Source organism: Apostichopus japonicus, chromosome 10 (genome assembly GCF_037975245.1).
Source record: "Apostichopus japonicus isolate 1M-3 chromosome 10, ASM3797524v1, whole genome shotgun sequence".
Lineage (NCBI taxonomy): Eukaryota > Metazoa > Echinodermata > Holothuroidea > Aspidochirotida > Stichopodidae > Apostichopus > Apostichopus japonicus.
Genome location: NC_092570.1, coordinates 2,342,170 through 2,359,852, shown reverse-complemented (window position 1 = coordinate 2,359,852; position 17,683 = coordinate 2,342,170). Strand labels below are relative to the sequence as shown.

At 37.4% G+C, this 17,683-nt stretch overlaps 1 protein-coding gene across 8 annotated transcripts in view; it reads left to right on the top strand.

Annotated features, from left to right (window-relative positions):
- Nucleotides 1–17,683, top strand: part of LOC139975335 (mediator of RNA polymerase II transcription subunit 14-like) — a 34,022-nt gene that overhangs the window by 9,789 nt on the left and 6,550 nt on the right. For 2 of the 8 annotated variants that reach the window (XM_071983197.1, XM_071983198.1), the window contains exons 14-33: nucleotides 584–689; nucleotides 1,584–1,712; nucleotides 2,162–2,240; nucleotides 2,637–2,799; nucleotides 3,676–3,910; nucleotides 4,499–4,530; nucleotides 5,206–5,331; nucleotides 5,582–5,773; nucleotides 5,994–6,042; nucleotides 6,372–6,545; nucleotides 7,245–7,336; nucleotides 7,753–7,902; nucleotides 8,352–8,432; nucleotides 9,599–9,722; nucleotides 10,308–10,375; nucleotides 10,765–11,028; nucleotides 11,543–11,645; nucleotides 13,385–13,495; nucleotides 15,004–15,210; nucleotides 16,999–17,204. In XM_071983197.1, coding sequence (XP_071839298.1) covers nucleotides 584–689; nucleotides 1,584–1,712; nucleotides 2,162–2,240; nucleotides 2,637–2,799; nucleotides 3,676–3,910; nucleotides 4,499–4,530; nucleotides 5,206–5,331; nucleotides 5,582–5,773; nucleotides 5,994–6,042; nucleotides 6,372–6,545; nucleotides 7,245–7,336; nucleotides 7,753–7,902; nucleotides 8,352–8,432; nucleotides 9,599–9,722; nucleotides 10,308–10,375; nucleotides 10,765–11,028; nucleotides 11,543–11,645; nucleotides 13,385–13,495; nucleotides 15,004–15,210; nucleotides 16,999–17,204 — 2,691 coding nt within the window. The remainder of the gene's footprint in view (nucleotides 1–583; nucleotides 690–1,583; nucleotides 1,713–2,161; nucleotides 2,241–2,636; nucleotides 2,800–3,675; nucleotides 3,911–4,498; nucleotides 4,531–5,205; nucleotides 5,332–5,581; nucleotides 5,774–5,993; nucleotides 6,043–6,371; nucleotides 6,546–7,244; nucleotides 7,337–7,752; nucleotides 7,903–8,351; nucleotides 8,433–9,598; nucleotides 9,723–10,307; nucleotides 10,376–10,764; nucleotides 11,029–11,542; nucleotides 11,646–13,384; nucleotides 13,496–15,003; nucleotides 15,211–16,998; nucleotides 17,205–17,683) is intronic. The other 6 variants (XM_071983199.1, XM_071983202.1, XM_071983200.1 and 3 more) reach the window with 6 other exon arrangements.

The window sequence follows — 17,683 nt, the reverse complement described above, 5'->3', positions numbered from 1 at the left end:
GTTCCAGAATGTAGTTTTCGTTTGGCTTTCATTTCCGTCTCATTCATTTGCTCACATACATGTGGTTGTCATAGAAACAATGCTGCCTACCTGTCCTTAGTGTCTCTTCCAAATACATACAGGAGATGTTCTCTTCTTGTTGCAAAATATTCAAGGAGGAAATACGTTCTTTTGTTCATGGGAATGCATTTTTGAAAGTTTGTTGTTTGGAGGGGAGGGGGGAGTGGGGTTGTGTGGGTAGTTTCCATAGATAGTTGATGTTATTATAAATTATATTATAACGTTATTATGACAATGTTAGCATTAACATTTACTGTAGGTTTTTTCTTTACTTTTCCGTTTTTGCTATGAACACTTTATTTGAGTGCTAACTCCCATCCGATCCAATTATGATACAGAGTTGGTCAGTTTCTGTGGCATTTTTTTCTCTTATGTGTTGTTCAAACAGTTTACGTGTAATGGTGCTGTCTGTTTGTATTATTGCACTACATTGTCAGATTCTCTCAATAACAGAAATACTTTTATTGTAACAATTCATTGATTAATATGGGGTCAGTACAATATTTTATCTTTCCATCAACAGTGTGAGAGGCTGTCTATTGAAAGGTTGCTAGTAGAAACCATCCTGGTCAGGTCGAGGACAAAACTCGGATCACTGAAGCAAAAACTGGAGAAGATCCATGTTGATGGTATGAATTTGAAAAGGTTTTAAAGGAAGAACAAACTCAATCAATATCTTTATCATATGTGATAGAGATACTTACCCCCTCTCCAACACCCAGTAGAGGTGTATGTGATGAACCATCATTCTTCCCCATTTCCCCCTCCCTCCCTCCCTCCTCCTGCCTGCCACACAAACAAAAGATATAAACCCAGTTTTCATCTTTAGGTTAGGTGATAGAGATACATGTGCTGAAAGATCCATCTCCCCACCCACCCACCCCTTCCCACTCACCCACCACCATCACTTCCCTAATCAGCTAGGAGTAGAAGAAACAATCCAACTACGGTCTGTTTCTTATATGACAGAGAAAGCTTGTGTTGATCAACCCCTCAAAATGCTAATAAATGTTCAGTTGTGTTTGGAAGATATTCATGGTTTATGAGTCAAATCCGGGGGCAGACACCTTGTCAAATGTTTGATTTTGTGATACTGCTTTGAGGTGGACCTCTCTATGTCTTCCAATGATTTCTGTTTTAATGTCAATTATATTATGACTTCAATGAGCATCATAACAAGGAAGTATTATTAATTTAATATTTAAAGCACCACTAAACACCCACCATTACCAAGAAAGTACTAAAGTAAGAAGTAATGAAATACACACCCAACATTACCAAGAAAGAACTAGAGTAAGAAGTAATGAAATACACACCCAACATTACCAAGAAAGAACTAGAGTAAGAAGTAAAGAAATACACACCCACCATTACCAAAGAAGGAACTAAAGTAAGATATAAACAAATTCACACCCACCATAACCAAAGAAGGAACTAAAGTAAGATATAAACAAATACACACCCACCATTACCAAGAAAACACACCCAGATGTTTGTAAGATTTCCTTTACTTTTCTCTTCAGCGACTGTCGGTGGCACACCGCCTCTTCTGTACATACCCCTTACAGCTTCCAGTGAGGATGCAGATGATGACATCAGGGTATCCATAGACCTACAGACTGGAATGCTGGAACCAAGTGTGGCTCATTGTGGTATGAAATCTCTCTTTAGATGGAACACCAGGATGTTTGATTTTTAAGGATGTTAAAGGGAGGAAGGGGGAGGGGGAAGGGGATTTCATTGACAAAATGCAGTTGCGAAGAAGGGTGATCAAGTATTGAGGAATATTGAAATTATATCTGTATTTTTAGCAGTCTGAAAATGGGGAAATGCAAGGCCAGAAATGTTGTTTCAAGAGGGGGAGTTTGAGGGAACATCCTTGAGGTGGGAAAGTTGTGGTACAGATCAGCTTCAAGTTTTGACCAATCCATACACTTTAGTCATTCTTCATAACAAATATTATTCAGCTTTTTTTTGTCTGTTTTCTCTCAAGTATTTGCCTTTTCTTTACCTTTTTTATTTTGTTTTTCCTCATAATTATTGTCTTTTATATATTAAATTCTTTCTCCTTTAAGCAGTTTTTTTTTCCTTTTGATCACAGATGATGCCATGATAGATGACATTGATATATCTTTGACATCTGACCTCAGCAAGTTACCAAATCTTTTGACAAAAATTAGGTAAGCATTTAAGCATTTGTAGCAATTATTGATATTACACATTGGATTTTGTTTCCCTTTTCCTCCCCCCCCCCACCCCCATCCCTTTTTTAAAATTTTTGTGGTGTAATTAATAATGTTCATTTCTGTACTTGCTGTTGGTTTTTCTTTAATTTTTTTTTCTACAAAACACATGTTCAGATTGAGCCCAGATTTCATGTTAAAAGCAGACAGTAAATTCTACTGTCGTCATTAACAATACGACAGAGAAAAGAGGTGTTGTTTATGAACAAAACTGCTATGTCAAAATTGTATATATTTGGTAAAATTTGTTAAAGTAAGATTGAAAATCAGTGTGCGGAGTGCTGAAAAGCTGAACCCATTTTCGCGCCTTATCTTTTTCTTTATTATGACCAGGTTGACTCATTGCGTAGAGAAGTGTAAAACCAGTATCCAGACGATGCCAGTCTCTTGTTCGGACTCCATCCCACTCATCCCACTGCAACCGGAACATCCGCTCTCAAAATTATCACCGACCCGCCTCTATGTTTATCTGAAGAAACACAGTTCTTACTACGTGGTATGCCCTAAAAACGTGCATCTCGACACCTTCTGGAATGACTCACATCTTGTATTAAGTTGAAAACTAGAGCATTGTCTTTACAAAAGATTGAAAGTCTTTACCCCTCCCATTCCTACTCCTCCCCCCCCCCCCTTGTCAAATGTATGTAAGAAACTTCTAATTACTCCTATCCCTTGGTGGCAATCAAAAAATTGGTCCTAACAAGCAGAATGATTTGTTTACAATAACAATGTTTCCCAGAAATATTTTGTATGGAATTATTGTCATGAATTTGTTGTTTTTATACTGGGCTAGTGGTGACTTAGTTAATTTACATACTTTTACTTTTCACTTTCCTGTCTCCACACAACAACTACACTCTGGCTCTGACACATCTAGAGCACTTGGTTACCTTTTTATTATCCGTCTTCCCTCAGTGACCGGTCCACCGTTCCCCTCCGCCATAGGCGTAGGAGGCTGGGGGGGCTGCAGCCCCACCAAGCAAATATTTTTGTAAAAATTTGGGCAATATGAGGAGAAATTTTCAGGCACCTACTGAAAGAAAAATAAATTTGTTGTTTTCAATGGTTAAACTTATATCATTATTATCATTATTATTGTAACAACTTCCCGAAAAATGATATCCGATATGGATCCATAATAACACGGCATATGATTGTATGTAATTGGCATGCGATGCAATAACTGATGCATGCCTATATGATATGTAGATTGCGCGAAAAAATTTGGTTATATTTTTCGGGCAAGTCGTTACAACCCCACCAAATCCAACTGGGCTCCTACGCCAAATCAGCAACCTCCAGATGTCAGAGATTGTCAGAGATAGGGCCAAAAAGCTCAAAGTTTGATATTTCTTTTACCCTCTCACACTAGGTCGTAGAATTTTCACCGCCGAGGAGCGAAGACGTCACCAAAGTGACTGTCAGATACCACCTGCTGAGAGTCAGACCCGCTCACAGCTTTGAAATTTCCAACTTGCCTCAACCGGCGGAGGGACTACCCCCCATTCAACAATACCAAGACACATCCAGGGTCTTTTTTACACCCCTGAGTCTGGTCCAGATTGACAGCTTTTCAGCTATTTACGGACCAGGGACGCCAACCGAAGGTATCATAGTTGATCTTAATATTTATTTATTTATTTATGATTATTATTATTATTAATATTATAATGGATAATGGAAAACTTTGACTGTGAAATTTTAGACCGTGGAAAGGAGGAAAGAAATGTATGCTAGAATGGGGATTTGAACCAGTGACCTCTGGTGGGGTTGTTACCCAGAGAGCTGGGCTTGTATTCCTATGATGAATATATGCTAGTTATTATTTTTTTTTTAATTAGTTCTAAAAAATTGCAACAAATTGTTTTTAAGCATTTCCTCAAGATTCTTGGAAATATTGATTCACTTGGGTTTCAAAGCTGTTTGGAGAATGTCTATGGTTTCTTAGGTGGTTGTGTGGTTGTGGCACAGCCTGAAGAGGGCATTCTATTACTGTATTCTATTACTATCAAGTGATGGGCATTTTATATCGTTTTGTAATACACCGAGTAGTGAGAGTGGAAAAGTCATTCACCCAGAACTGCACCCAGAACTCACCCAGAACTGCCCTTTATTACGCTGATAAAGGCTGCATGAATTTTGATAAATTGTTTTGATAAAATAAGAAACGTTTTCCCTACCTTTCTCTTTTGCAGATTACATGGCAGAATCACATGGGAAAAGATCTGTGAGTTGTATCCAGAATTTAAGACTTCCTTAGCTTTGAGTATTTGTATATTTTACTCCCTTCCTGCTCTCACCCCCCCCCCCCACCCCCCACCCCCGTTCTCTCAGAATGATGTTACACACTGATGTTGCCATGTTGTAACCCTCCACAGCTGTAACCAAAATGGCTGAAACCCTTGCAACCTAACAAAATCCCACATCAATATTTTAAGTTTTCTGACATGTTGTAACTACTTCTCACATGAACAGATACTGTAAAATAATAGGGAAATGATTTATTCAGTCACAAGTTTCATAACAACGTCACAAAGTGTCACAAGTTTGACACCTAAATTATGGTGTGAACCATAAACATCAGTCAACCACAAGTCTAAGAAACTTTTCTTATGTATCTCTATTCTGCAGTTTATTTTTTGTGTTTGGTTTGTATTTTATTTTGTATTTTCGTTGTCCTTTCTGTATACTTTTTGTGTGTTATATTTTATATTATATTTGTACTTTTGGGTTTTATTTTTTAGTTAATTTCTATGTCATATTTTATATTGTATTAGTCCTTATATATATTTTATTTTGTATTTTATTTGTATGTAATACTTTATATATTGTATTTGTCTGTTTGTATTATGTTTGTATGTTATATTTCATTTTTTTTATTTTATATTTTATTTCTACATAGCTCCAGGATGCTGATTACCAGCATAAGAGACGGAGAAGTACTCCCAGCGTAAGGTGTGAGAAAGATCTTGCTCACATCATAGCACTCTGCGACGGAAGAATTCCCTTCATCAAACTCACCGAGGAGGTAAATTTAAGGGTCATCATATGCTTTTAAACTATTTTATCTCTGGTGTAGGATAACAGCTATTCAAGGGCTTCTAATTGTGACAACTTTGAGAAAAGAAAAAGGCACAATGTTTAAAAGGAATGTAATGAGTAATGATTATGAAATACAGTGTTAGTATTAAAGGACCAAAGCTGCCCATTTTGTTCAAACCTAAACCTTCATTATCAATCTTACTTTCCATTTTTTTTCCCTCTTTGAAATATCTCAGCTGAGGAAGAAAGGAATTCCCCATCAAGGCATCCAGACGGACTCCAACTGCACCGGTTTGGTCCTGAAGCTGATTCGAGTCCCGAACTGTCAGTCGGTCAGCAAAGAGACCAACGACGCCCTCGCTGCGGCCCTCCTCAGCTGCTCCTTCAGGCTCATGCAGCGGAAATCCCAGGGACTCTGGAAAGTTGAGGTGAGCCTATGTTGTAGTGGAACTGCTGCCGTTTAGGTCAGTAGTGAGTTTCAATGTGACAAATATATGTTAAAATCAACAAATGCCATTAAGAAGCAACATAAGTACCTTTGGTGTTCATTTTGAGCAGGATTTGACATGGCCTTGTATTAAGACATAATTGTGTTGTTCAAATTGTTCAAACGAAAATAGCCTGTTTTCTCAATTTTATTTATTTCAGCTGATTTTCTGCAAGTGTCCAGTAGTAAGTTCTGTTCCAAAGGAACAAGGTAAGTTATGAAGCTAACATGATGTTTTCTTAATAGACTCTAAAGTTGAGTTTTGTCTAGTAAATGTCTGAGATGGAGGAAAAGTTTAGTTTTGAAAAAACGAGAAGAAAGTCAACAGCGTTTGCATTTTTCTACCATTTGAGATAAAAAAATTGTCTGGATTGCTTCTTTAACATTAAGCCTGATGATGTTACCATCTCCCCTTGGTCCAGCCCAATTGTCTTGTTTTTCTATAATCAAATCCCTTAAATATGTGCTTTAACCTATAACATTTTTATTTTCTCACAAATTTGATCCAATATTCACCCAAAATATATTTTTTTTTCTAGGGCCGTTGCAGCATGTCTATCTGCATTATGAAATGAATCCAGCCCATTCTGTCTTGGATCAATTCTTTCAAGACTGGGAATCTATCGCCAACCTCTACGAACTCGTCCTGGGATTACCGTGTGCTCTACCCTACCTGACCCTTGCTCCCACATCCAGGTCTAGTTGGCTACAGGGTATGTACAGGCATGAGCTTTTTCCGCTAATTCGCAGAATATCTGTGATTTCATTTCTACCTCGGGGACAAATACTATTATCCTAACACACTGTATCATACGCAAACTGGAGCCTATACCGCAATTTTTGCAAAGTTCCGTGATTTTTTTTTTTACCCAAGGCTCATCACTGGGAAAGAGCAAAATAAGTTTAGGCCAGAACAGGCTTCGAAACAGTGACCACAGGATTACGAGTCCTTTACTCTATTCCCTAAGCTGTATTAAAGCTCTAATAGTTGGTGGTGATTCCTGTATAACCATGTCCTTTGCTTGGGGTACCAGTCAGAAGTCAGTTAACTGTACCTTGCATACCATGTAACCAGGGAGTCACCTCCCAAAACTCCTCTGCTCTACTTTGCTTATATTCTTCCATTCCAGCCCTTCAATTGCTAATTCACTTAAAAGGGATAACAATGTCTAAAATTTCAAAGATTTTATACCACCACAGAGCATGTAGAAATTGACACATTGGTCCAACTTTCCCATCTTGATTCCATAGCTTTGTTCCATTGCGGAGGAATAAAATTCTGAATAACGTCTTTTTCATGTGATTTTGATAAGCACATAGTGGAATAATTTGTGATTTCATACATATACCACTCATCACTGGCGTATGTTTCACTCGTACTCTGTAATTTTTTTTTCTCTTCTCTTACGCAGAACACAGCCTACCATACAGCATAATGGTGGATATTGTATCGTACAACTATCAGAGAATAACAATTGCATATAACAAGGATAAAACTCATGTGGTATGTAATGGAAATTCTTTGATATTTGCTTACCTGCATGCACACTACAAGTGCACTCTAATATTACTTTCCCCTATATTGGTATTTGTTATCCTTGTTACAACTCTGCCAAACTTCAAGGAATTTTTACGTGATCATGAACATGTTGTTTTTATTAGCCACCAGTTACTACTAATTTTAACCAAACAGATCAAGCCTTGCAAAATAAATTTATTTACATTTGCACAAATACCAAAGATTACCTCCTTAAAATATTTTCACAAAGTGAACCCTTAATAAACATACATGCATGGATTGAATCCAATTCCATTTAAACTTGATTGAGTTTGTTACTTTTTTACATACATGTAATTCCATAGCCGTCATCATCATCATCATCGTTATAATTATTATATAATTATTCTAATTATTCCCAGGTTACCGTCAAGTGGGATTTTAAGAACAAAGAGTTTAAGCTGATGTTCGGAGTTATCGGACCAAAGACGGCCACAAACTGCCACAGCTTGTTAAGACACTGTATGCAGCAGGAGCTTAATGTACACAAAGCGCTGCCAGTTCTCTTAAAGGTAAGCCATCTTGTGAATCAGTTGCAATCACCGATTTCATAAAAAATATGCCAACATTTGTGAAGTTTGCAAGAGGACAGAATTTTGTATTGCTTGGTCATCTCAGAAGTCCTGAGCTACCCAGGCCTAAGTTAGAGCTTGTCTCCATAGGTGCCACCAGAGAAAACCAACAGCACCTTTGCATAAAATAGAACACCTAAGTGACCTGAAATTTCTTTTTCATTCCTCTTACATCAGAACTGCAGCAGACATTATTTAGCCAGAAGGAAGTAGTCAAGTCCAACATCTCATTTGTAGCTGCAACTTTTCAAGATTTAACTGTGTGTCATAAAGGCATTGTAAAAACCTCAGAAGTTTGTATTCTATGACTTGCAATGGTTGTGTGCTATTTATGAGATATAAGTTGCCTTTAAAAAAAATTTGCTTTTTTTGGTTATCATTATTTACAGGTTCTATGTTACACCCAGAGTCCATTGCAAGCGATTTGTAAGCTGCCGATAATGTCCATCGTAAAATCCAGCACCAATGGGGTGAGTATCTGCGACCATAGGCGTAGGAGGCAGGGGGGGGGGGCTGCAGCCCCCGGACCAAATATTTGGTGAAAATTCTGGCAATATGCTGAGAATTATTCGGGCACCTACTGAAAGAAAATTAAATTGCAATGATGTAGCAAAAGGAAATCAATATTTTAATAAAAATTCTCCTTGGTAATTAAAATAAAGTTCTAAGCTTGCCCGTCTAATTCACCATTACTAATGTAAAAAGAGAGTTTTGACAGAATTGGACCTCCATGCTTTTTCTCCATCTATATAAGACATATTGTTGTTTACATTAGCATCCTGCGGATGATGGGATGTAATAACCCATGCATGCCTATATGATATGTACATTTACATGTTTTGGTTATATTTTTTGGGCAAGTTGTTACGCCCCCCCACAATCAAATTGGGCTCCTACGCCTATGGTAGCGACGTATCTCTTCTTTTGTTTATACAAGGCAAAAAGCAGTCACACCATCAGGGCCCCCCCCCCCCGACTGTGACAAAAAGCAATGTTCATGAATCAAATGACAGTCTTTGGAAATATATAAATATGCACCATATATGATGTAATGAGTAGAAAATGAATATGCATAAAGCAGTGATGGACTTCAGCCAGTTGGGACAATTTCCTAATGCTACTAACTCTCTAAACTGTACTCCAATATCATGCTCTCAAAGCACTGGTATTGTCAGTACAAACAGTTCCTAACCTTGATATGATAGAAACATGATATTCATACTGCTCGTACTGACAATACGAGTGCTCTGAAGCAGGACGTAACACTACGGTATAGAAAAAATTGTCCCAACTGGGTGTGGACTGCTACCTGGTTCCACTCTTTCATAGCCTATAATATGTGCAACAAGCAGAGAAGACAAAAATCATAAAAGGAAATTTTAAAAAAAGGTGGAGGGGGGTGGGGGACAAAAAAGGAACCTTGGGACGATAAAGGATATCGTCAAAACCTTGGAGTTAAAGTAAGCCCCTTGATGGGTGGAGCAGATTGAGCCCCCTCCCGATGTAGAAACTCATAAAAACCGCATCGATAAATTCATGTGCAATTGGAACATTTTCATAGCATAGGAAGCAATTTTTTCATTTTTGTGCTTTTTTACCTAATTTTTATGAACTTTTCCCTCTCTCTCCTTTTCAGATGTTATCTCCAGCTTTCTCCTTTGTCCTTCTGCCTCAGTCGAGCTCTCACTTCCGTCTCATGTACGGCACCGCGTACTATCTGGAGATACACTGTAAAGGCAAAAATGCAATCACCATTAAAGGTACGTTGTAATTCGATGTGAAAGGATTACGGAATCGTGAAGATGGGTAAGGGAAGGGGGGGGCGGCTAGGAGAGGAGAGGAGAACGATATTCAGTGAACAGGGTAGCAAAACTTATTGTCAGTTTTTGTTGTTTCTTTGACATGTTTGCATGGTTTCTGAAAATGCTGTGAAAGGAATGTTGTTATCATAAAAGGTATTTCCAGTTCAGAATTAGAATAAAAGGACCAATGAAGCAACCAAGATGGGATGGGAAAATGAAGTTGGGGGAGGGGGAGGGAGGGAGAGAGGGAGGGAGATGAGATATTGAATAATTATTGATGGATAGTAAAATGTTATTCGCTTTCAGTATTGAATAAATGAGAACTATACTTCAATTAAGTGCAGTGTCCAAGAAATCTTATTTTTATAAATGTACTTTATTTTGCATTATGGACCCTAAAGGCTATAATGCACAAAGTATGCTTTCCAAAAAAAAAGACACTTTCTCAAGTTTTTGCTATTTTGTCGTTCATCTTTAAGTATTTTGTATGTACTCTGCGTCAGTTTAAAATCTGCTTTTGTGTTGTTTTCATCCTCTGCTTAGACGGTGCTTATAGTCATTTCAACATCAGGACTAATATAGATGGTTACATCTCTATACCAGGTCTAAAGGTCAGTATTTAATTTCCTTGTTTTAAAAGGCACAGAATGTTACCTTTTTCCATCTTTTTCCTCTTTTTCTTCTGGGATCAAACGATAGACGGAAATAGTTAATCCTCTATATGAAAATATGTATTTTATAGAATTCCCCCCCAAAAATATAATATAAAAGAAAGAATGTCTCTTGAAAGCTCCTTCCCTCTTGATATAATGTGTTATGTTAAACAAAAACAATTGGGTGTCATTCTTCGTTATCCTATGCTGCCCGATCGTACTTGATATCTACCCACAATGCATCATGCAATAATCCAAATTCGATATTAGTTATCTAGAGCTTCTTTTGTGAGTCGATTGTTGTTTTTTTTTCTCTCCCACCGCCCCCCCCCTCCCTCCTTTATCAGGCATTTTTGGATCTCCATGTGGATGACACTGCCAGTAACAGGAGGCACGCCATCGCTGAGGAAGATAATCCCACCTCTCCCATGGACACGCTCCCTCCCCAGACAGATCCATTCATGGCTGGACCACCACAGCAACACCCTGCAGCTGCGTCACCGATGTTCAACCAGAAAATGGGTACCCAAGGTGCAACAGGGGGGTTTGCTCACCCTAGCAGTAACCCAGCCACCCCTTCTTCTCCCCATACTTCGGTTCTCTCTCAACCTGTAAGTTGAAACTTGTATTTGCCTTTTTTTGCACCATTGGAAGTGTCTTGATTTTTATATGGTAGTTGTAAGTTTTCAAATTTTCAATTTTGTTTCATTTTGCAAAAATTGAAATGCATATATTTTTTTTATTTTTTTATTTTTTATTCATTGAGCTTTAAATTAAGTTAAGTTGTCATAAAATTGTTAATTAAAAAAATTTTTAGGCTTCACTTTCTATTGTTTTGTTTTGTTTTTGGAAAATAACAAATATTTTCTATTTTGTTCTCTATTCTGTTAATTAGCTCTAATTTCATTTGGTGATGACAAAAATTAGCAAAACTTAAAATTAAAAGACCAATCTCAATAGATGAAAAGTTTTACACTCTCAAATAAAATTGACTTTCATCACTTCAAAGTAAAAAATTGTTTACTGTTCAGCCTGAAAAAGAAATTTGCATATGCCTTTTAATATCGATTACTTTTTGTTCATTTTGAATCAATCCACACTGTTCCAACCATACTTTCATTCCAGCAGTACAGCATGTCCCCAGGGGCGAGTGCTTACCCTCTGGCTTCACCTCCAAACATCATTCCATCTCCTTCAGGGGTCATGAGAGGGGGAGCTCCTTCACCAGGTGAGCTTTAAGCATCTGGTTACCTTGGTAACTGTAATAATTATACTCTCGTTATCAAACAAGCTTTAACAGAAACTGTTCTGTTCAATAATAGGAACAAACAACTTAACAGAATGATTATATGTAATGAGAGATGTTTGTATTGTTATTGTATTGTAAGTTTATACCTTTACTCTTTTTTTTTTTAAGTTTGTACAGCGCCATAGCTTATGTTTTTACATATATATGTGCGCTTTAGAAATGTTTAAATAATAATTGTATAAAACTGTAAGGGCCTGATATTTTCATTCTAGCAGGATCAACTTCTTTTTCAGTCTGCTGTTGAAGAAGCTTCTTGATGTATATATGTGGCAACAGATGCTGAAAAGTTGTGAGAAAGTCTTTTGCTTAAAAGACCAGGCTTTTAAGACTTTGCCAAGGCCTACCACACTATCAAATCAGACATGTTTAGCCTAGCCTAGTCTAATTTGCATATATGATAATTAGTCATGTAAGGGTTTTTTATCCTGTTCTGGGAAATCAGTCAAAGGTCAACAATTCTATACAATTTGCATATATTGACATATTCATAAGGTAATCATTACTGTAATGCATTGCGGCCCACCAGCAACATAATTATTAGAATCGGAGACTATTGAAAAAGTGTTTTAATATCAATTCAGTCAATCAAAACTCAGAAGAAACCCTTTTCCACTGGACTAACATTAATTACCTAATATTTGTAATTTTTATATGGAAGTATATATTTTTTTTATAAGTTTATACAAATCATCTAACATTTTAATGTAATGCAATCAGTCATCATACCTCATCATTACTATCAGTTAAATCACAAATTCACTTTCTGAAAATGTTGTGGAATCTTTTTACCGTGGCAATGGGAAGTAGGCCAAAGTAGGTCTCTTGACGTGTTTTTCGCAAAAATGATGTCAAAACGATGATGTAACTTTGCAACTTGAAGAAATCCTTGCTATCAAGTAACTTCTTTTGTGTTAGCTTACTTATATCAGTTAGCATGTTTACTCCTTTGTGTCTAATGTAAAGGTGGAAAAAAACAGCATGTCCCAGAAAAAATTCTTTCTCTACAACTTTCTTATTGTTCTTGTTATATTTATATTGAAACAATGTTCCAGTATAATACTGAACTCATTTAAGCTCATTCAAGTAACTTCCCACAGTCCAATCTTATTCGGTAGACAGTACCATAATATTTACTGGTACAGCTCCATTATTTGCAAAGATACTGCTAGGGAGAGTGGCCTGGAGATTCTTCACATTTTTGTCAACATATTTCAAATATAGATCTACGGGCAGGTCTACCTTGTCTACTCGTGCAGATCTACCTTTGGATAAGCTAGATATGTGAAAATAAGGGAAATAAAAATTGTGCCACTTCAAAGTCGTAAGTTAGTCATAATTGGACCCAACATGCTACTAGAGACACCATGAATAGTAAATAAGTTACACCTTTAATTTAAATGACCAAATTCAAGATTCCGAAAATTTGAATTCAAAAGATGATTCTCTTTCAGTTTGTTAGGAAAACTCTTAAGAACTCTTTTTCAAGAATTGAAGCTCATTCTACTTCTGTGTAGAGTGTGCTTAGATTTTTTTTTTTAAATTGCTTCTCATTTGAGAGCCTATCAGATTTGCAGTTACAGAATGTGCCTGGGACTTTGTTTTTTTATTTCTCATCGAAACTAAGCTCACCCCATGATGTATCTCTCTCTCTCTCTAAGCACTGGCAACTGGTTCACCCCATCACGTACCATCACCGAGCTCCTCTTTCATTCACACTCCACCTCCAAACATTCAGCTTTCATCTCCAGGGCAGTTTATCAGTCCCCCAAGTAAGTAATCCTAACCACCCCCTCTCCCCCCCCCCCCACCTTACAGGGATCCAAATGACTGGAAGGTAAGTACCGTCACTGTCCTCTCCATATTCCCCCGTAATATTTATTTATGATCATTTCCCCACATTCTAAGAGAGCCGCATGGATTACTAAAGTTCCCCCTTTATAGTCTCTAGCCCACCATCCTTCTTCCTTCCTCATCCCGAATGTTCTAAGAGAGCAGCATGTAGCTCTAATGTTTGGCCCTTATAGTCTTTAGCCCTCCAGCCTTCTCCCTAGAGTCCCTACCACATCCCTGCCCCTTGGTCAGAACTGTGTTTTGGGAGAGAGTTCTTTGGAATTACGGCAGAAGTATGTGTTTGGTAGAGCGTATTTGGATGGGGGAGGGGGAGGCGGAGGGGAGGGAGGTGATGAGGCAAGGGGAGAATATGAGAAAAGCAGTTTGAGACAATTGGAATAGGAGTGTAAATTGGTCAGGACTGTGTTTGGGAGAGGCTGTTTGTTTTATAAAGATTGTAGGGAATGGTCTTTAGGGAGGGGTGGGGGAGGGAGGGGATTCACCTTGGACATTTACTATGTTTTGGAGTATGTATGGCAAGAGGTAATGAGAACGAAGTTAGAGGCACTGGTTTTTTATTTATTCATTATTATGTCATTATCATGGTAAACTCTTTTACTCAAGATACCTTACAAATACATTTGCTTATATATTCTACACTGCTTGTCTCTTCATTAATCATACCATTTTCAAAACTAACATTAATCATACTATTTCCATAACTAACATTAATCATACTATTTCCATAACTAACCTTTGCATTAACTAAAAATCAAAACTAACACTATTCTCTTAACTTCTTCATCTTTCTCATTGCTATTTATGTCTGAGCCTGCAGTGCTCTCACAGAAAATTGGAGTGCCTTATCTACTCAATTCTAACCACTAGACAACAAATATTGTATATTGCTTGCATATTCAAGAAGGTGTATAAATGTCACCATGTTGAAGCTTGATGCAAGTATGAATATTCATTCTTAATTATGCTAATATAAATATTCATCATCCTGATTATGTTATGACAATAAGGAGAGATGACAGACATTTGGAAATGATTTGAGAGATGAGCCAACTATGGGAAACAGGAAAACATGATGTCTTGCTGTGTAGAAGCTTGATGCAATGATGAATATTAATCATCGCCCATGCTTACATGAATATTCAACAGCCCTGATCATATCATTTCAAAAGGAGAGATGACAGAGATTTGGAAATAACATGAAGATGAGCCAACAAACGTGTTTTACTGCTATTTTTGCAAATTTTCAAAGTTATATCCCTGTTTATGCAAATTAAACTTTGGTCAGCAGCTATCTGCAAAGCGGACAACCAGAGGGGGAAGGGGAGGGGGGTGAAGTGGGCTGATTGTGATATGGAACCCTGGTAGTTCTCCTTCCATGGACAAAAGGTTTGACAGATGTGGATTGGTATTGCTTTCTCCATTTCAGATGTGGGAGGAGATGTGGCCTCCTCCGCAGGTTCCCCATACCCAGGAACCGTGGGTTACCCAGTTCCATCACCAGGCCAAAGAAACTGGCCACCAAGTCCTTCTTTCCAGGGCCCATCACCCATTCAGAGATTGGTGCAGTCTCCCGGGAGTGCTGGGGGTATGACCCAGCCGTCACCGGGAGCTGGTAGTGTCCCTCAAACCACAGGTAACAGGGTCGCCTTGTGTAGGCTGCCGCACCAAAGTGGCTCATCTTGTCATTATTTCCATGGTCAATTCTGTTGTTCCTTCAATGCGGTGGGGAGGAGAGGATTTCTTGACTAATAAATTCGTAGTCTGTGTTTGGGTCTTAAGAACTGACCTAACGGTTTCTTTGGTTTTCTTAATAAGAAAGGAAGGAAAAATCAAACCAACATCGTGAGGCTGCATCGATATTACATCCACAATCCATGGTTTTATATTCTTTTTGATGTCATTATTAATTAAAGTTCCTTGCAAATGCTGCGGTGAGGGCGACATTCATTTTTTATATAATTATCTACCCACCTAAATAACATAAATGCCGATATTGTGCTGTCATTATTAAAAATGGTTATTCTATCCCTTTGGATTTTTTTAAGCATATGTAATCAGCTATATACATATATTTATCATTGTATACTCTATTAATTATGGAAATTAATTTTAATTTAACACTACAAGTATTAACATGACTTGTTTGATAGAGGATGTCTCTGGATAAAAAAAAACTGTTATGATTGTTCCTTTTTTATGTTTTTTTTCTTCTTTGTATTAATAACAAATTATGAAAACAGGATTTTTGGTGTGTCATCACAAATAAATGTTTGCTTCCAAAAATGGAAGTAAACTCTGACCCACAAGCCAGGCTTATAAACTATTGTTATAAATATCTTTCTGGTATAATTTTTTCTTTTTTAATCTTTGAAATAGCAGAACCAAAAGTAGTCTTTCGTTACCATTTGTGTCGAGGATCACTTTGCATGGAAAAATACAAGCTGGGTACAATCTTTTATAAATTGTTAAAGGGGGATACAAACCCATCTGTTGTCTTTAGACTTTAGCTTGTATCACAGACTTCATATCATTGTGATTAAGATCTTTATTGATCTGTCTGGGGAAGTTGTCCATGAAAATTATTTCTTATCACATAGATCAATAACGATCTATTTTGGGACTGTGTCTCCTTATTGTCTAACGATAAGGTAGTTAAGACCTCTTTTTGTATAAAATAAACAAAACATTTATTCATATTGCGTCATTTGTTTGTGGGAAGCTGTGCACTGTGAGCATGTCCATCATATTATAAAGTTCATGGTATTCTTATTTGGAATTTAATTTCCGCTTAAAAGTGTGTTTAATCATCTTTTTCAATTTTTATTTTTTTTTAGATATTTTCATTTATCACAGTATTCAGTTTTTTATTATGCAATCTAGTTTTCTTTAGAATGTCGACTTGGTCATGGGGCTTTGTGGTGATAATGAAAACTAATCCTTTATTCATTTGGTTGTTGTTATATCTGGATCCAACCGGCATCATGTTATGTGCAACATTTATTTTCTTGCTGTTATTGGATTAATTGCATGAAAATTTTCCATCATTTTTTTTTATTCTTATTCCTCATTTAATAGTACTTGGAATGTAAATGAGAAACAAAAACAGAATTCTTCGCATAAAATTGTGTTTAATTAAAACAAGATTCAAAACTTACGGACCCCAGGAAAACAAGTCCTGTACAGTACCAACTAGGCTATCCAGCTTTGAGCCTTGAGTTTTATGCATTTTGATACAAAAAACGTTTTTGCTAGGCTGGTAGATGGAATCCACAAACCATGCAATCCAGTTGCCTTTCTGAGCTCACTAGGTTCAAAATCCTGTTCTAGCCCAAAATAGAAAATCTTTTAATCATTTAATATGGTATTATTATTCGTACCGTGTAAGTGTTATATTAAAAGTAGCGTTCTCCTCTGCCCTCAGGAATTCCCAGGCACTCGCGGACGTTTCCGTTCCGCTCCGCCGCTGCGACACTGCCGACCCTCCTATCCCATGATGCCTTGCACAAACTGTGCACCCCATCCATGATTCAGGGCCTGTCCACCAACATGTGCAGCCCGATGGAGAGGTTCCTAGGAGCGGCATTGATGAAGAAACAGATACAGAAGCATTTACAAAATCAGGATGCGGTAAGTCCACCCTTCCCCCCCCCAAAAAAAATTGGTCACAACCCCCCAAAGGGGGTTTGCCAAGCTGTAATGGTGGGTCCCGAGCCAGGTAGCAGAAATAAAAACACGAAAAATGATCGTTAAACAACGTTTTTCCATTGGATTTTGATAGTACCACCGTTGGGTCGTTTCTCAAGTTAATTAAATGTTTGTGTGCTGTTGTTTACTAACTTTCAGTCAATCTGAAATCGATTGCAAGCAAATCCAGCCAAGTTTTGCAGTTTGGTTTAATCATCAAGGGATGAGGATTAGTGATTTTAGGTCTTATAAAATGTACATGTCACAGAGTGCCGAGAGAATCACAAAACAAGGGTCACCAAGGGTAACGTTTGGAAGCAAAGTGGTTTATATGTAGGACTTGTGGCAGGATATGTTATTACAAAGTAACAGATGGGCAGTCAACATGTCGGAGTTTCTGGTCTGTTCATTGCCAAATAATG